Source organism: Thalassophryne amazonica, chromosome 5, assembly GCF_902500255.1.
Source record: "Thalassophryne amazonica chromosome 5, fThaAma1.1, whole genome shotgun sequence".
NCBI lineage: Eukaryota > Metazoa > Chordata > Actinopteri > Batrachoidiformes > Batrachoididae > Thalassophryne > Thalassophryne amazonica.
In genome coordinates this window covers 58,662,835-58,677,529 of record NC_047107.1, presented here as the reverse complement: position 1 = coordinate 58,677,529, position 14,695 = coordinate 58,662,835, and the positions used below count along the sequence as shown (strand labels likewise).

The 14,695-nt window shown below is 38.8% G+C and overlaps 1 protein-coding gene across 1 annotated transcript; it reads left to right on the top strand.

The window, feature by feature from the left end:
* The first annotated feature begins 1,231 nt into the window (after window positions 1-1,231).
* On the top strand, window positions 1,232-13,894 carry gtf2h3 (general transcription factor IIH, polypeptide 3). The gene is made up of 13 exons (XM_034170386.1): window positions 1,232-1,455; window positions 1,523-1,602; window positions 3,248-3,354; window positions 3,433-3,575; window positions 3,754-3,816; window positions 8,277-8,306; window positions 8,414-8,442; window positions 8,531-8,605; window positions 8,698-8,751; window positions 13,193-13,261; window positions 13,343-13,478; window positions 13,559-13,595; window positions 13,682-13,894. Exons 1-13 carry the CDS (start codon window positions 1,446-1,448, stop codon window positions 13,746-13,748), a joined length of 900 nt encoding a protein of 299 aa, XP_034026277.1. The 5' UTR covers window positions 1,232-1,445; the 3' UTR covers window positions 13,749-13,894.
* Window positions 13,895-14,695: the final 801 nt, after the last annotated feature.

Here is a 14,695-nt window from a genome sequence, read left to right as displayed (position 1 = left end):
CAATTAGTTCTCATGACTGAAAGGTTTTATTTCTTTTCTCTCTTTTTTTTGCATTAAAATATAACTTTGTAAGCAACAAATATTTAACATGGGCTGATGTGTAAGTTGTTTGCTCTATTAACCCTTTATTTCCCCTCCAGTGAGTTACTAAATTTTATGGTATCCTCAGGAGCTGTGCTTTGCTGAGGTAAAAGTTAGCATTTATAAGGTAACTCTTGCTTTGGATCATAACACAATTAACACACCAGTCAGTTTTTCTGTCCACTGATATTCACGAAAGACCATTTATTTATAAGACATTTATAAGTGTAGTTAATTCATATGAATAACAAATTAAACCTAATCTTAATAAACATTATGCAACAAAAGTGAGTACGGCACCTCTCTCTGCAATATCACTTAAATGTCTAATGGTTCAAAACTGTATCACTGCACAATAACTGTCTCATTTGACAGGTAGAGTTTTTCAATTAAAAATAAATACATTAGGCTATACTGAAACTACAGGCCCCAAAAGAGAAACTCGTGCAATGGATTGCCATCAGAGTGTTTGTTGTTATTATTATTATGGCTTTTGCGACTGATACAATACTGTGCACAGAACATTAATTGCTATTACTATGTCATCCATTGTTATTTAAACTACCCAGTGTCACAGGTTCATGCACAAACCTAAGTTTTGAGGTTTGTCACAGTAACTCAACTGCAGCAATTTGTTGTTAGATGCCATCCTGTGAAAAAGCAATATGGTATCAGCCATATATATTTTTAAAGACAGATTAGTGTGGGTTGTAAGACCATTTACAAGTTACTGAATCTATCTCAGATTTTATTTAAATCAATCAGCAATCAATAGAATGTGTGTTACTATGAGTTACGTTTAGAGCAGGTTCACTTCAAAGACAGTGACAGAACAAAGGTTAGTGAGGGAACCCTCCAAGACACATGACATGACTGGAGGAGGTCAACTTTTGTCTGTTGCCTTACCACAAACAACTTCAAAGTGAGCGGGACAAAGGAAGCCGTGCTGAAAAAAATGTGGCAGTTTGTCAGAGGGCACAGAGTTGATTTGAGCCCAGATTTAATCCGTTTTTATTGTTTGCCTTATAAAAAATATCTTCATCCAGTTTCAAAACTATTCATGCATACTCCAGCCCAGGCGGTGGCGACAACGCGCCAGTAAAGTTGTTTTCAAACTGCGAATTGGCGGAAAAAGGAAGAGTGGCGGCTTGTTAGATGTTTGCTAACTGAAGAGCTAATTGTTGTTTCCCGATAGCAGTAGCTGTGTGCGCTGTATTGAAGGTTAGACATTTAATAAGAGCATATGGCGATCTCCAGTTAGTACCGTTTATAAAGCGATGTCCGCGAGCGTGCTGAGTGACTTTTAAGTCCAAAGGTTGAAGCTCCGAGATGACTTTGGTCTGTGGTTTATAGATCCAGCTGTGATGGCATCAGGTAATCTGAACTGCTGCTTCATCGAGTCATTGTGTGAGCACGAGTTTAATAAGTTGGTTGTTTGCAGAGGAGGAATTCAGTCTGCTGGTCATCGTGGTGGACGTCAATCCGATGTGGTGGGGACAGCAAGCTCAGCGCGAGCCCCAGGTACGTCAGCACAAACCATGCATTTCTGTTTGTTCATAGTTTAAAATGCGTTGATGCAACAAGGGTTTGGATTTGGGTCTCATATCACTTTTATGGCATGCATGAACATTTGCCCAGCACAGGGTGGCGACCACTGAGACCTGAACCGAGATTTGAGCTCATTCAGCGGGTACTAATCGGCACTCACTCATCTTCAATCGTTTACTCTAATGGGGCATCGCAGTGATTTGAAGCCCTGTGGGATATTATGGGATTTGACCACTTCCGAGGACAGCTTGCCAGTGCGCAACACAAAGACATGAAAAGATGGTGTACGGTTTTGTTTTTGGCTGCAATCACTGAAGTACTCGGGAAAAGTGCAGGTTTTTTGGTTCCCAGTGGAGAAGGGAAGACAAGGCAAATGGAGAGGTTGTGTCTGTAAGTTTTATCAAGATTTAATGTGAATAATGATAATGGGGCTGTCCCCAGATGTACAATATTTGCATCATATGCTCTTTTATTTAAACCCTTTATTGCCCGCCCTCAAACGAGACTACGTTGCTCAGTTAAGGGTTGCGGGGCGGGAGCCTATCCTAGCAGTCCTATGGCATGAAGCGGGGTTCGCCCTGGACAGGGCGCCATTCTGTCGCAGGGCTACATATAGAGAAACACATTCACACCCGCACGCACAGCTATGGATATTTTTCTGTTTTCTTTATTCCACTATTACTGTCAACTTGTGACTGGTGGTCTAAGATGCAAAGTTTCTCCAGTCACAACCTCAGAAGCCTATAACTCCTTCAGAGTTGTCATGGGAGTCTTGGTGGCTTCCCTCTCTGGTCTTCTCCTTGTAAGGTCACAGCAGCACGGTGGATTAGTGGTTACCACTCTTGCCTCACAGCAAGAATGTCATGGGATCAATTCCCACCTGTGGCCTTTCTTGTGGAGTTTGCAGTTCTCTCCGTGCTTCCATGGGTTCCCACCGGGTGCTCCACCTTCCTCCCACACTAAAGACATGCAGGTTAGAGGAATTGTAAACTTTATAATTATCCTGGTCACCCTTGTAAAAGATATCTCGATCTCAATGAGACTGACCTGGTGAAGGAGTGCCTGCTCCAGACAGATTTGCCATACTGTGTGTGTGTGTGTGTGTGTGTGTGTGTGTGTGTGTGTGTGTGTGTGTGTGTGTGTGTGTGTGTGTGTGTGTGTGTGTGTGTTCTGTGCGGTTTGTGAACTTGGGCGAGGGGGGATTCACCTCTCCTGAATCTGACTACCATTTCTGGAAGCACTTTATATTGTTTGTTCATCACTGTACTTATCTTCTATATTTTTATGAGATATCACATTCAAAATTCAGCAGAGGTTAATGCAGTAAAATACAATTTTCTTAATAAAGTGGAGAACAACAGCATTCAAATGTACACAAGCTGAAGTTTGTTTCCTCTTAAAGTTTAATTAATTGCTGTATTTGAAGCCTCTTTCCAATTAAGACTCCTCCAAGTCAGTTCTGCACATGAACATTTTGAGGTTTTAAATTAACTTAAAATGAAAGCCCACTGGTGTCTGAATGTTGGCATCCTGTGTGTCTGTACAAATTCTGGTACCTGAAATGTTATGTGGTAGACTCTAACACCATCCACTATCTCTCCCCACCTCCCAAATTCAGTTCACTCTATCCAAATGTTTGGATGCTGTCATGGTGATGGCTAACTCCCATATGGCCATGACCAGGACAAACAAACTGGCTGTCATTGCTAGTCACTGTCAGGACAGGTAATGTGTTCATACAGTTGGCACATTTAAACATTGACTGTCTCACTGAATGTGCTGTTGTCTCCTTTATGGTGTCAGTTATTTTTTGTATCCCTGTAAGAGCTGGAAAGCTGAGGAGGCTAGTGCTGATGATGTCTCCTCTACTAATGATGGAAAATATGAACTCCTATCAGTTACCAATAATGTAATGGCTGAGCAGATCAGGAACATTTTGTCCAAAAGTAAGTACATTTCTATTTCTAAATGTATTTTTATTCTCTGCTTGAAAATGTTGCTTTCACATTTAGGGCTCACCTTCACTGACTCTGTATTACAACAAATTTTACATGTAACTGTTCTTGCAGTTAATTTATTTTTCTTATGGCCTTACACAGTCTCTTTATTGGCTTGTGATTACAGCTGAGGTGAAGGCAAGTTCTACAGACACTTTGTTAGCTGGATCCCTTGCCAAAGGTCTTTGTTGTATCCTTTCGTTAACTCTTTTCTTATCATTGTGATCCATGTCTCATGTCCATCCTTGGGGGGGTGCCTGGAAGAAAACATTACATCTGGCTGATAAATCAACCTGTGAAATTGTGGCAATTCTCAGAGTTGGAAAATTACAGGTTGTGTCTGGCATACTTCCTCCCTTTTCAGTATCAAACAGTGGATTTCTGTGTTGGTGTAATGACGTGCAGCAGTGTTTTAATTCTAACAGTCTATCACAACATATTAGAGTTGAAAGCAAATAAGAAAAATAATGAGTTCTTAGTGCAGACTGCCAGCTATGAAGATAAATCCTTCAAATCTGGTGAAGTGTAGGGATTGCAATTAAGTGTTTGAACAGAGCTCCAAAGGAATATAATAGTTAAAATAAAATCTAGATCTTTTACCTGCTCGGTTGTGAGTGTAACCGCTGTGAAATGGTGCACTAGCCAGTGGTCAAAGTGTTTTTGGTCCTTTTTAAAAATGAGTGATCACACCCAAAAGGTGCTGTCATTTGTGTGTCATTGATCCAATTTGGTGTCCTTACCGTCAGGCTGGTCATCTGTACTAAAAGTCCATTTTCATTATTTGCTTTAGTCTCCCAATATGCTATGATGCAACTTTGTCAGTGTCCAAATATATGTGGAGCTGTGCACGCTGACAGGTGCTGAATCAATTATCATATTTAAAGACCTCATAATATACACCATGTCAACAAGCTAATACAGGTCACATGATGGGATTTCACAAAAATAGAATTAGGGATTGAAATCAAGAACTTGTTTTTTTTTTTTTTGTTTTTTTTTATCCATTAGGATTGTTTGCCTCACACGTTATTACTTCCTCTCATCAATGTCAGTGCACAGTTCTACAATGCAAAGGTGTACACGTGAATGTCAGATGTGACATCATCATGTCAAACTCTGCATCTCCCAATAAGGAAAATGGCTCCATTGACACTGAAAACCTGTTTAGGCCAACATTTTCCACACAGAAAATTGATCAGGAATCCAAAAGAATAGGACCAATAAGCAGAATCAACAATGGCATTGATACAGATAAAAATGTATCATTTCCCATCCTTGGGTAGAAATCCAGGACAACAGAAATAGTGGGGCTCAACCAGTCCTATGTACAACCCCTGGCAAAAATTATGGAATCACCGGCCTCGGAGGATGTTCATTCAGTTGTTTAATTTTGTAGAAAAAAAGCAGATCACAGACATGACACAAAACTAAAGTCATTTCAAATGGCAACTTTCTGGCTTTAAGAAACACTATAAGAAATCAGGAAAAAAAATTGTGGCAGTCAGTAACGGTTACTTTTTTAGACCAAGTGGAGGGAAAAAATATGGAATCACTCAATTCTGAGGAAAAATTATGGAATCATGAAAAACAAAAGAACACTCCAACACATCACTAGTATTTTGTTGCACCACCTCTGGCTTTTCTAACAGCTTGCAGTCTCTGAGGCATGGACTTAATGAGTGACAAACAGTACTCTTCATCAATCTGGCTCCAACTTTCTCTGATTGCTGTTGCCAGATCAGCTTTGCAGGTTGGAGCCTTGTCATGGACCATTTTCTTCATCTTCCACCAAAGATTTTCAATTGGATTAAGATCCGGACTATTTGCAGGCCATGACATTGACCCTATGTGTCTTTTTGCAAGGAATGTTTTCACAGTTTTTGCTCTATGGCAAGATGCATTATCATCTTGAAAAATGATTTCATCATCCCCAAACATCCTTTCAATTGATGGGATAAGAAAAGTATCCAAAATATCAACGTAAACTTGTGCATTTATTGATGATGTAATGACAGCCATCTCCCCAGTGCCTTTACCTGACATGCAGCCCCATATCGTCAATGACTGTGGAAATTTACATGTTTTCTTCAGGTAGTCATCTTTATAAATCTCATTGGAACAGCACCAAACAAAAGTTCCAGCATCATCACCTTGCCCAATGCAGATTTGAGATTCATCACTGAATATGACTTCCATCCACAGTCCACGATTGCTTTTCCTTAGCCCATTGTAACCTTGTTTTTTTCTGTTTAGGCATTAATGATGGCTTTCGTTTAGCTTTTCTGTATGTAAATCCCATTTCCTTTAGGTGGTTTCTTACAGTTCGGTCACAGACGTTGACTCCAGTTTCCTCCCATTCGTTCCTCATTTGTTTTGTTGTGCATTTTCGATTTTCGCTGACTGTGAACAACCAACATCTTTTGCAACATTGCGTGATGATTTACCCTCTTTTAAGAGTTTGATAATCCTCTCCTTTATTTCAATTGACATCTCTCGTGTTGGAGCCATGATTCATGTCAGTCCACTTGGTGCAACAGCTTTCCAAGGTGTGATCACTCCTTTTTAGATGCAGACTAACGAGCAGATCTGATTTGATGCAGGTGTTAGTTTTGGGGATGAAAATTTACAGGGTGATTCCATAATTTATTCCTCAGAATTGAGTGAGTCCTTATTTTTTTTTTCCCTCTGCTTGGTCTAAAAAAGTAACCATTACTGACTGCCACAATTTTTTTTTTTTTCCTGATTTCTTATAGTGTTTCTTAAAGCCAGAAAGTTGCCATTTGAAATGACTTTTGTGTCATGTCTGTGATCTGCTTTTTTCTACAAAATTAAACAACTGAATGAACATCCTCCGAGGCCGGTGATTCCATAATTTTTGCCAAGGGTTGTAGTCAGTCCATCCTGGATTAATATTCATGTTGGCCAAGCCAGGTTGAGGAGGTGCAACTAGGTCAAGCCAGGTGCATGCAATCTGTTTAGAAGCACATTTAGAGCCATGGGCCATGCACATTTTTGGTACCATTTAAATGGACTAAACAACACTTATAATTCAGACTCTGTACAATTGGCCAACAAAAAACAGGTATGGTGACAGCTATAGCCAGGTTGGGGTCAACATTTAATTAATCATGATCCAATCATACTGAAATGTATACCATATTGAAGACTCCAAAAAAAGTTTAGTTTTAGGTATCTGTGACTGAATGCTATAAGGTTAAAAACAAAACCACAAAAAAAAATTATTTTTTTTTTTACACGGGTCAGTTTCAGTCTGTATTGGAGTCAAATGTTGGTGTTGCCCCCAATTTCCATTTAAAGTGGTGCACATTATTGGTTGAGCTAATAGGGTTAAGGCCCTGTCACACCTTGATGATTTAGCCAGCGTATACTTATTTCCCCGATTCCACTGAGTAGGTGAGGTCGGTACTGCACGGTATGGTACGGGTCAGAACAGTTAAATCGGGCTTGGTTTGCATTTCCACCGCAGGCAGAACTCTTTTCTTTGGCTGGTGGAACAGTTTAATATTGACGAGCAAAATTCTACTCACAACACACGATGACAGCATAAAAAAATTATTTTGAGATTTTTGCAAATTTATTAAAAAAATAAAAACTAATAAATCACATGTATTCACACCCTTTGCTCAATACTTTGTTGATGCACCTTTGGCAGCAGTTACAGCCATATAATGTATGTTTTTCAATACGATTGGAGCGTCTTTTTTTTTTTTTTTTTTTTTTTTTTTCAATTTTAATTTTGAAAAATGGCTGCCATGGATGACCTATTGAAAATTCACAATGGCCCAATAACCAGTTTTATTTGAAATACCTTTTGCTTCATGTGCACCAAAGTCTGTGTTTTTAATTACAAAATACACAGTTATGAAAAATTTAGCTAAGATGCACCATTACAACCAATAATTTGCATAGCTTTTTAACAAAATTGAAAAACACTTTACCTTTTGACTCTGTACAATCTGATATTGACTTTTATCACTACTTTTGTTGCTTTTATCCTCTAACTCCATTCAGTTATATACAGTCCAAACTATACCTTTTTGGAATTTTTCTGATCAGATAAATAATTGATTGGAACATTTGTTGATGCTGACTCCATGCAGTCGTTCATTGACCTCTACCTGGGTGTAACTACCACTCTCAGATGGCCAACATACATTTTTGTGAAGGCCGTGGTACACTAAGGCTGGATTTAATTGTTATTCAGTCCCCTTAGGGTGGTACAGATGAGGTCAAAATTGGCTTTGGGCTCATGGACTAATTCATAGACATAAAGTCAATCAGACTGTGCCACGTCATCCTGTGAGTCCCTTCAGGCTCAAATTTTGTTTTTAGCAGAATAATTTCTGTACATGTAGAATTGTGGGACTCCTGGGATGTTTAACGTAAAACTGTATTCAAACATATCAGTTAAAGGTATATTAAAAAAATTTTCAAAGTATGATCCTTTTAAACTTTAGTATTGTGTCCATTTGCTTTGCAGCTCTCAAAAAACTTTTTAGAATCCCTTTATTTGAGTGTTCATCTGAGTATTGATCCATTTTTCGATGTCTTTGTCCAATCGAACATGCTGTCGAGAAATGATTTGGAGGTAGTATTCTTAAAGCTTTTCTTTAAGCACTTCATATTCAGATATTCACAGGATCACAAAGGAGCTGGAAGGTATTTTATTTTTTAAACAAGCAAGCTTTATTCATTTATTATTTTTCCACAGGGTGTTTTTCATTTCGGTGTCTAAATGTTTGCTTTTTCTTCTTTTTCCTTATTAGTTGGACAAGAGATGAAATCAAGAATATTGGTGAGCCATAAATGATGTAATTTCATGTGCCCTTCCCCGCCCCCAACCTAAAAGTGAGCACTGATTCTCTCTCCCCCCACCTGACTAGGTGATAAAAGCTGCACAGGACTGTGCTCTGCAGTACATGAGCTTCATGAATGTGATTTTTGCTGCCCAGAAGCAGGTAAAATGGTTTTTATTTCTGATTATAGCATTTTATTTTTACTGACACTATCATTGAAAATGTTAAGTTGCTGTTTTTGTATTCTAAATTAGAATATCCTGATAGATGCCTGTGTGTTGGACACTGACTCAGGGCTTCTACAGCAGGTAAGTTATCCATGCTGCCACTAATTTGGTCTGTGAGTCAACTTCCAGAAAAGTGCCAAACAAGCAGTGGTGGGCACAGCTAACGAAAAAGTTAGCTTCGATAACCGCTATTCAGCTATCTGAAAAGTTATCTTTTATAAAGTTAAAGCGATAAACCACCAAAAAAAAAATGTATCGGAAGCTACAGCTAGCTGATAACTTTCATTATTGTTTCCAGTACACTCTCAGCTACAAACAAGCAGATTTTGAGTTTAAACACCAACGCTTCTGATAGAATCAAAGGCGATCACAAACCCAAACATAGCCAATGAATCAGCACTTCTGTCTTTGTGTGCCCTGCCCACTGCTGTAGGGAAGCGTCACTTACATTCACGGCATACGGTGGTGCAGACGTCTTGTAAAGGAAAGCAGGTTTGACTTATGGTTTTGATTTATACAACTCCAATTCCAGTGAAGTTGGGATGTTGTGTAAAATGTAAATAAAAACAGAATACAATGATTTGCAAATCCTCTTCAACTTATATTAAATTTAATACACCACAGAGACAAGATATTAATGTTCAAACTGATAAACTTTGTTTTTGTGCAAATATTTGCTCATTTTGAAATGGATGCCTGCAACATGTTTCAAAAAAGCTGGGACAGTGGTATGTTTACCACTGTGTTACATCACCTTTCCTTCTAACAACACTCAGCATTTGGGAACTGAGGACAGAAATTGTTGAAACTTTGTAGGTGGAATTCTTTCCCATTCTTATTGATGTACGACGAGTTGTTCAACAGTCCGAGGTCTCTGTTGTCGTATTTTGCACTTCATAATGCGCCGCACATTTTCAATGGAGTCTGGACTGCAGGCAGGCCAGTCTAGTACCTGCACATTTTTACTATGAAGCCACGCTGTTGTAACACGTGCAGAATGTGGCTTGGCATTGTCTTACTGAAATAAGCAGGGACGACCCTGAAAAAGATGTTGCTTGGATGGCAGCATGTGTTGCTCCAAAACCTGGATTACCTTTCAGCACAGATGTGTAAGTTGCCCATGCCATGGGCACTAACACACCTCCATACCATCACAGATGCTGGCTTTTGAACTTTGCGCTGGTAACAATCTGGATGCTCTTTTTCCTCTTTTGTCTGGAGGACACGACGTCCATGATGTCCAAAAACAATTTGAAATGTGAACTCATCAGACCACAGCACACTTTTCCACTTTGCGTCTGTCCATTTCAAATGAGCTCGGGCCCAGAGAAGGCGGCGGCATTTCTGGATGTTGTTAATGTATGGCTTTCGCTTTGCATGGTAGAGTTTTAACTTGCACTTGTAGATGTAGCGATGAACTGTGTTAACTGGCAATGGTTTTCTGAAGTGTTCCTGAGCCCACGCGGTAAGTTCCTTTACACAATGATTCTGTGGCGGCATCTGCAATAGTTTTGGTAACACTCTGACATCATTGTAAAGTCCATCTCCAGTTTATTGACACAACAACTCAGAAACAGCAAAGACATCTTGTAACTCACCAAATTTAAAAGACAGGATAAAACTAGGATTTGGTTAACTTCAATATCCCAGGCCCAGCTCAATACAAACATTTTACTTTGTTTTACTCATGTATACAGTGCATCTGGAAAATATTCACAGTGCTTCACTTCCTCCACATTTTATGTTACAGCCTTATTCCATTAAGAAGTAATTTACTTGTTCTCTCAAAATTCTACTTGCAACACCCTATAATGACAACATGAAAAAATTGTTTTTGTTTTTTAATTTTTGCAAACTTATTTAAAAAAAAAAATAAGAAATCACATGTACGAGGTCTGTCCAAAAAGTAACGGACGTGTGATTCAAATCCATATAGTTTTTGAAAAAAAAAAGGTCAGAAAAATAAAAAGGTCCATTACTTTTTGGACAGCCCTCGTACATAAGTATTCACACCCTTTGCTCAGTACTTTCTTGCTGCACCTTTGGCAGCAATTACTGCCTCAAGTCTTCTTGAACATGATGCCACAATCTTGGCATACCTATCTTTAGGCAGTTTTGCCCATTCCTCTTTGCAGCACCTCTCACGCTCCATCAGGTTGGATGGGGAGTGTCAGTGCACAAACATTTTCATATCTCTTCAGAGATGTTCAATCAGATTCAGGTCTGGGCTCTGGCTGGGCCACTCAAGGACATTCACAGAGTTGTCCTGAAGCCACTCCTTTGATATTTTGGCTGTGTGCTTAGGGTCATTGTCCTGCTGAAAGATGAACCGTCACCCCAGTGTGAGGTCAAGAGCGCTCTGGAGCAGGTTTTCATCCAGGATATGTCTGTACATTGCTGCATTCATCTTTTCCTCAGTCCTGACTAGTCTCCCAGTTCCTGCTGCTGAAAACATTCCCACAGCATGATGCTGCCACCACCATGCTTCACTGTAAGGATGGTGCCTGGTGAGACGGGCGGCCAGCTCTAGGAAGCTGGTGGATCCGAACTTCTTCTGTTTACCGTGCTGTGCTCATTGGGACCTTCAAAGCAGCAGAAATGTTTCTGTACCCTTCCCCAGATTTGTGGCTTGATCAAATCCTGTCTCTGAGGTCTACCGATAATTCCTTTGACTTCATGCTTGCTTTGTGCTCTGACATGCGCTATCAACTGTGGAACCTTGTATGTTGACAGGTGTGTGTCTTTCCAAATCAGGTCCAATCAACTTACCTCAGGTGGACTACAGTTAAGCTGTAGAAACATCTCAAGGATGATCAGTGGAAACAGGATGCACCTGAGTTCACTTTTGAGCTTCATGGCAAAGGCTATGAATACTTATGTATGTGATTTCTTAATTTTGTATTATTATTATTATTATTTTTAATAAATTTCAGGGCTGTGAAATGAAAATTATGAAATCCGAGGAAAAATTTGCAGGGGTGGATCCCGGGTCTCGGGCCTGTGGGGCCCCAGAAACCAAATTAATTTTGTATCTAATGATACATTTTCAGCATCTCCTGGAAGACAAAAAAATCTCAAAAGAAGTGCATATTTAAATGATCCTAGATTCAACCTTTCATTTAAACTGTCAATGATAATGTTGAAATAACAGAATATGATGTGGAAGTAGGACCTGGAATGACTTTTAATGGTAACCTAATAATGCATTAACTCAGAAGAGTTAAACTACATGAAATTCATGAAGACTGAAAAGACTGTTAAAGCATTTCAAAAGCCACAGCTAAAGCTTGGAGAATATTTTGAAAATCATTGTAAAATATCAGTAACATACCTTATAGTAAAAAAGTCACATTGTTGTTTAAATTCCTGTAAATCCAGTCTTTTTTCCCATGAAAAAAGTCTACATTAATAAAAACTCATTTATATTCTTGTGTAAATTCATGTAAATCCATTCAAAGCCACAATGTCTCTTTTACAATGAAAGGAGGTCTAGATTAATAATAATAATAATAATAGAGTCACATAATCTTGTCTAAAATCCTGTTTGAACAGCACAATGTTTATTTTCCAGGGAGAGAAAAATTCTTACCGTGTTTCTTAATGGCACAGTTCGCTTTTCCTGTTTATCTTTCAGATGTGTTCATGAAACCAGCGACAAATTCCACGGATTCTTGTCCTTATCAGACATTTTCAAACTGTCTTTCGCGCCATCTTCACTCTGTCTGATGTTGCTTCGTGACACAGACATGCTGCAAAATTATTATTTGAAAAACTTGAGCACTCTGAAAGTTTGCGATGTCCACGTGCTACATTTAGCTTATGCATCTTGCAGGAGCCAGACAGCGTTGCCGCAGCAACCAACCAGTCCCGCTTTGACAGCTGTTGTAACAGCTTTGAGTGGCCTTTTTCCCTCTGTGAAGTTCCATGGATCCGAGGACACCAATTTGTATCTGTAACAGATCGGTGTCCACAGAAAACTTGCATGATGTCGTAAAAAAGGAAATGCTTTGTGAAAGGCATTTTAAAATCTCAGTGACAATTACTGAGTACTGAGTAGAAGTTTGAGAGGAAAAAATGAATTTCAGCCATTTTGGAATAAGGCTGTAACAAAACAAAATTTAGAAAAAGTGAAGTGCTGTGAATATATCATGGATGCATTGTAATAACCGATAGACATGTTTACCACCTGCTGTGGATGCTGACTCAGTGATGGATTAGGAGCACGTGTGGTTGTCAGATCATTTCTGCACATAAATTTACTTAATCAGATAAGTAAATATTACTTTGTGTCACAGTGGTTACTAAAGCTGAATAAAATAGTTATACCGCCAGACAACCCTGCAGAAAGAATTATGTATGAATGAAGCTAAAGCAGACACTTCTTCCTCTTTCTACAAATACAGGATGAGTTACATGGTGCTTGAAAGAAGCTTGTCATTTTCGTTTGAGTTTATTTTGCTTTACAAATCATTTTTGTTATAACTTGCCAGATTTTTCACATGAAGCTGTTTTCCCCTTGTAGGCCTGTGACATAACTGGAGGCCTGTACCTGAAGATCCCACAGAAGGTTGCTCTGGCTCAGTACCTTTTGGTGAGGGTTCAGTCCATATTTCTGACTAGACAGTTGATCTAGTGTTTTGGCACATGTAAACAGCTGCTGTGTGTTGTACAGTGGGTGTTCCTGCCTGATTGCGAGCAGCGCTCTCAGCTGGTGCTGCCACCACCTGTGCATGTGGACTATAGAGCTGCATGTTTTTGCCATCGCAGCCTCATTGAAATCGGTTACGTCTGCTCAGTTTGTCTGTCGAGTAAGTAAGATTCCTATGAAACAAACTACAGTATGACAAATATGTTCTTGTATTATTGAAGCACTCATCTTTTCTTCCAGTATTCTGCAGCTTCAGTCCCATCTGCACAACTTGCGAGTGAGTTATTTGAAAGATCTGTAACTTTATTATGAACACTGTTGCTGTATATCACTGATTTAAAATGATTTTGTTTGTTTTTGTAGGACTGCCTTCAAAATCCAACTGCCGCAGATTGTAAAACCCAAAAAGAAGAAAGTCAAGCCCTTTTGATTTTGACTGATACCAAAATAGGGAATTTAATACTGCCATATCATTTTTTATACTGCATATTGTATAGTTTGTTTGTGGTTTAGATTTATAACGAACATGTCGGAGGCAGCACAGCCAAATAAAAATGACTGCCATTGGCTCTTTGGCTATATTGTGGCTTTTTGATTAGTTAAGTGATCTCACATTGTCATGCAAATTTTTTTTTTTTTTTTTTTTTTTTTTTTTTTTTTTTTGAGTTAAGTTCAAGATCAAACACCTGAATCTAAATTTAATATAGTTTAATAATTTATTTATTAAACTATACGGAAATGGCGTAGTTCCAAACTAGAGGTGTTTCATCTTGAGTTGCGTGAAGCTATTTTAGATTATAAGCATGCTTTATTGGCTACGAAGCAGGCCTATTACTCTGAATTGATAAACAAAAATAAGCATAACTCAAAGTTCTTGTTTGATACGGTGGAATTTCTTATTCATGAACAGCCACCTGTTGGCCATTCTCCTTTTTCAGCACAGGACTTTCTGGACTATTTCGAAAAGAAAATAGAAGATATTAGGTTAAGCACATCTCAGCATACTTTGGCCCAATCATTGTATTCAGCTACTGAGCTGGGGACTACTACTGAGGTGCTACCTAGATTCACAGAATTTAACAGTATCTCACAAGGTGTGCTGACGAAACTCGTGATGTCTACTAGAAGCACAACTTGTTTATTTGATCCTATACCAACAAAATTGTTTAAGGATCTTTGGCCCATTCTTGGGCCGATTGTGCTGGAAATTGTTAACCTTTCTTTAAACTCTGGATCTGTTCCAAATTGTTTTAAATGCAGTGGTTAAACCACTACTCAAGAAATCTAATCTTGATCCTGGTGAATTGAAAAATTATAGGCCTATATCAAATCTGTCATTCTGCTCTAAAATTCTGGAAAAGGTGGTTTCACGGCAGC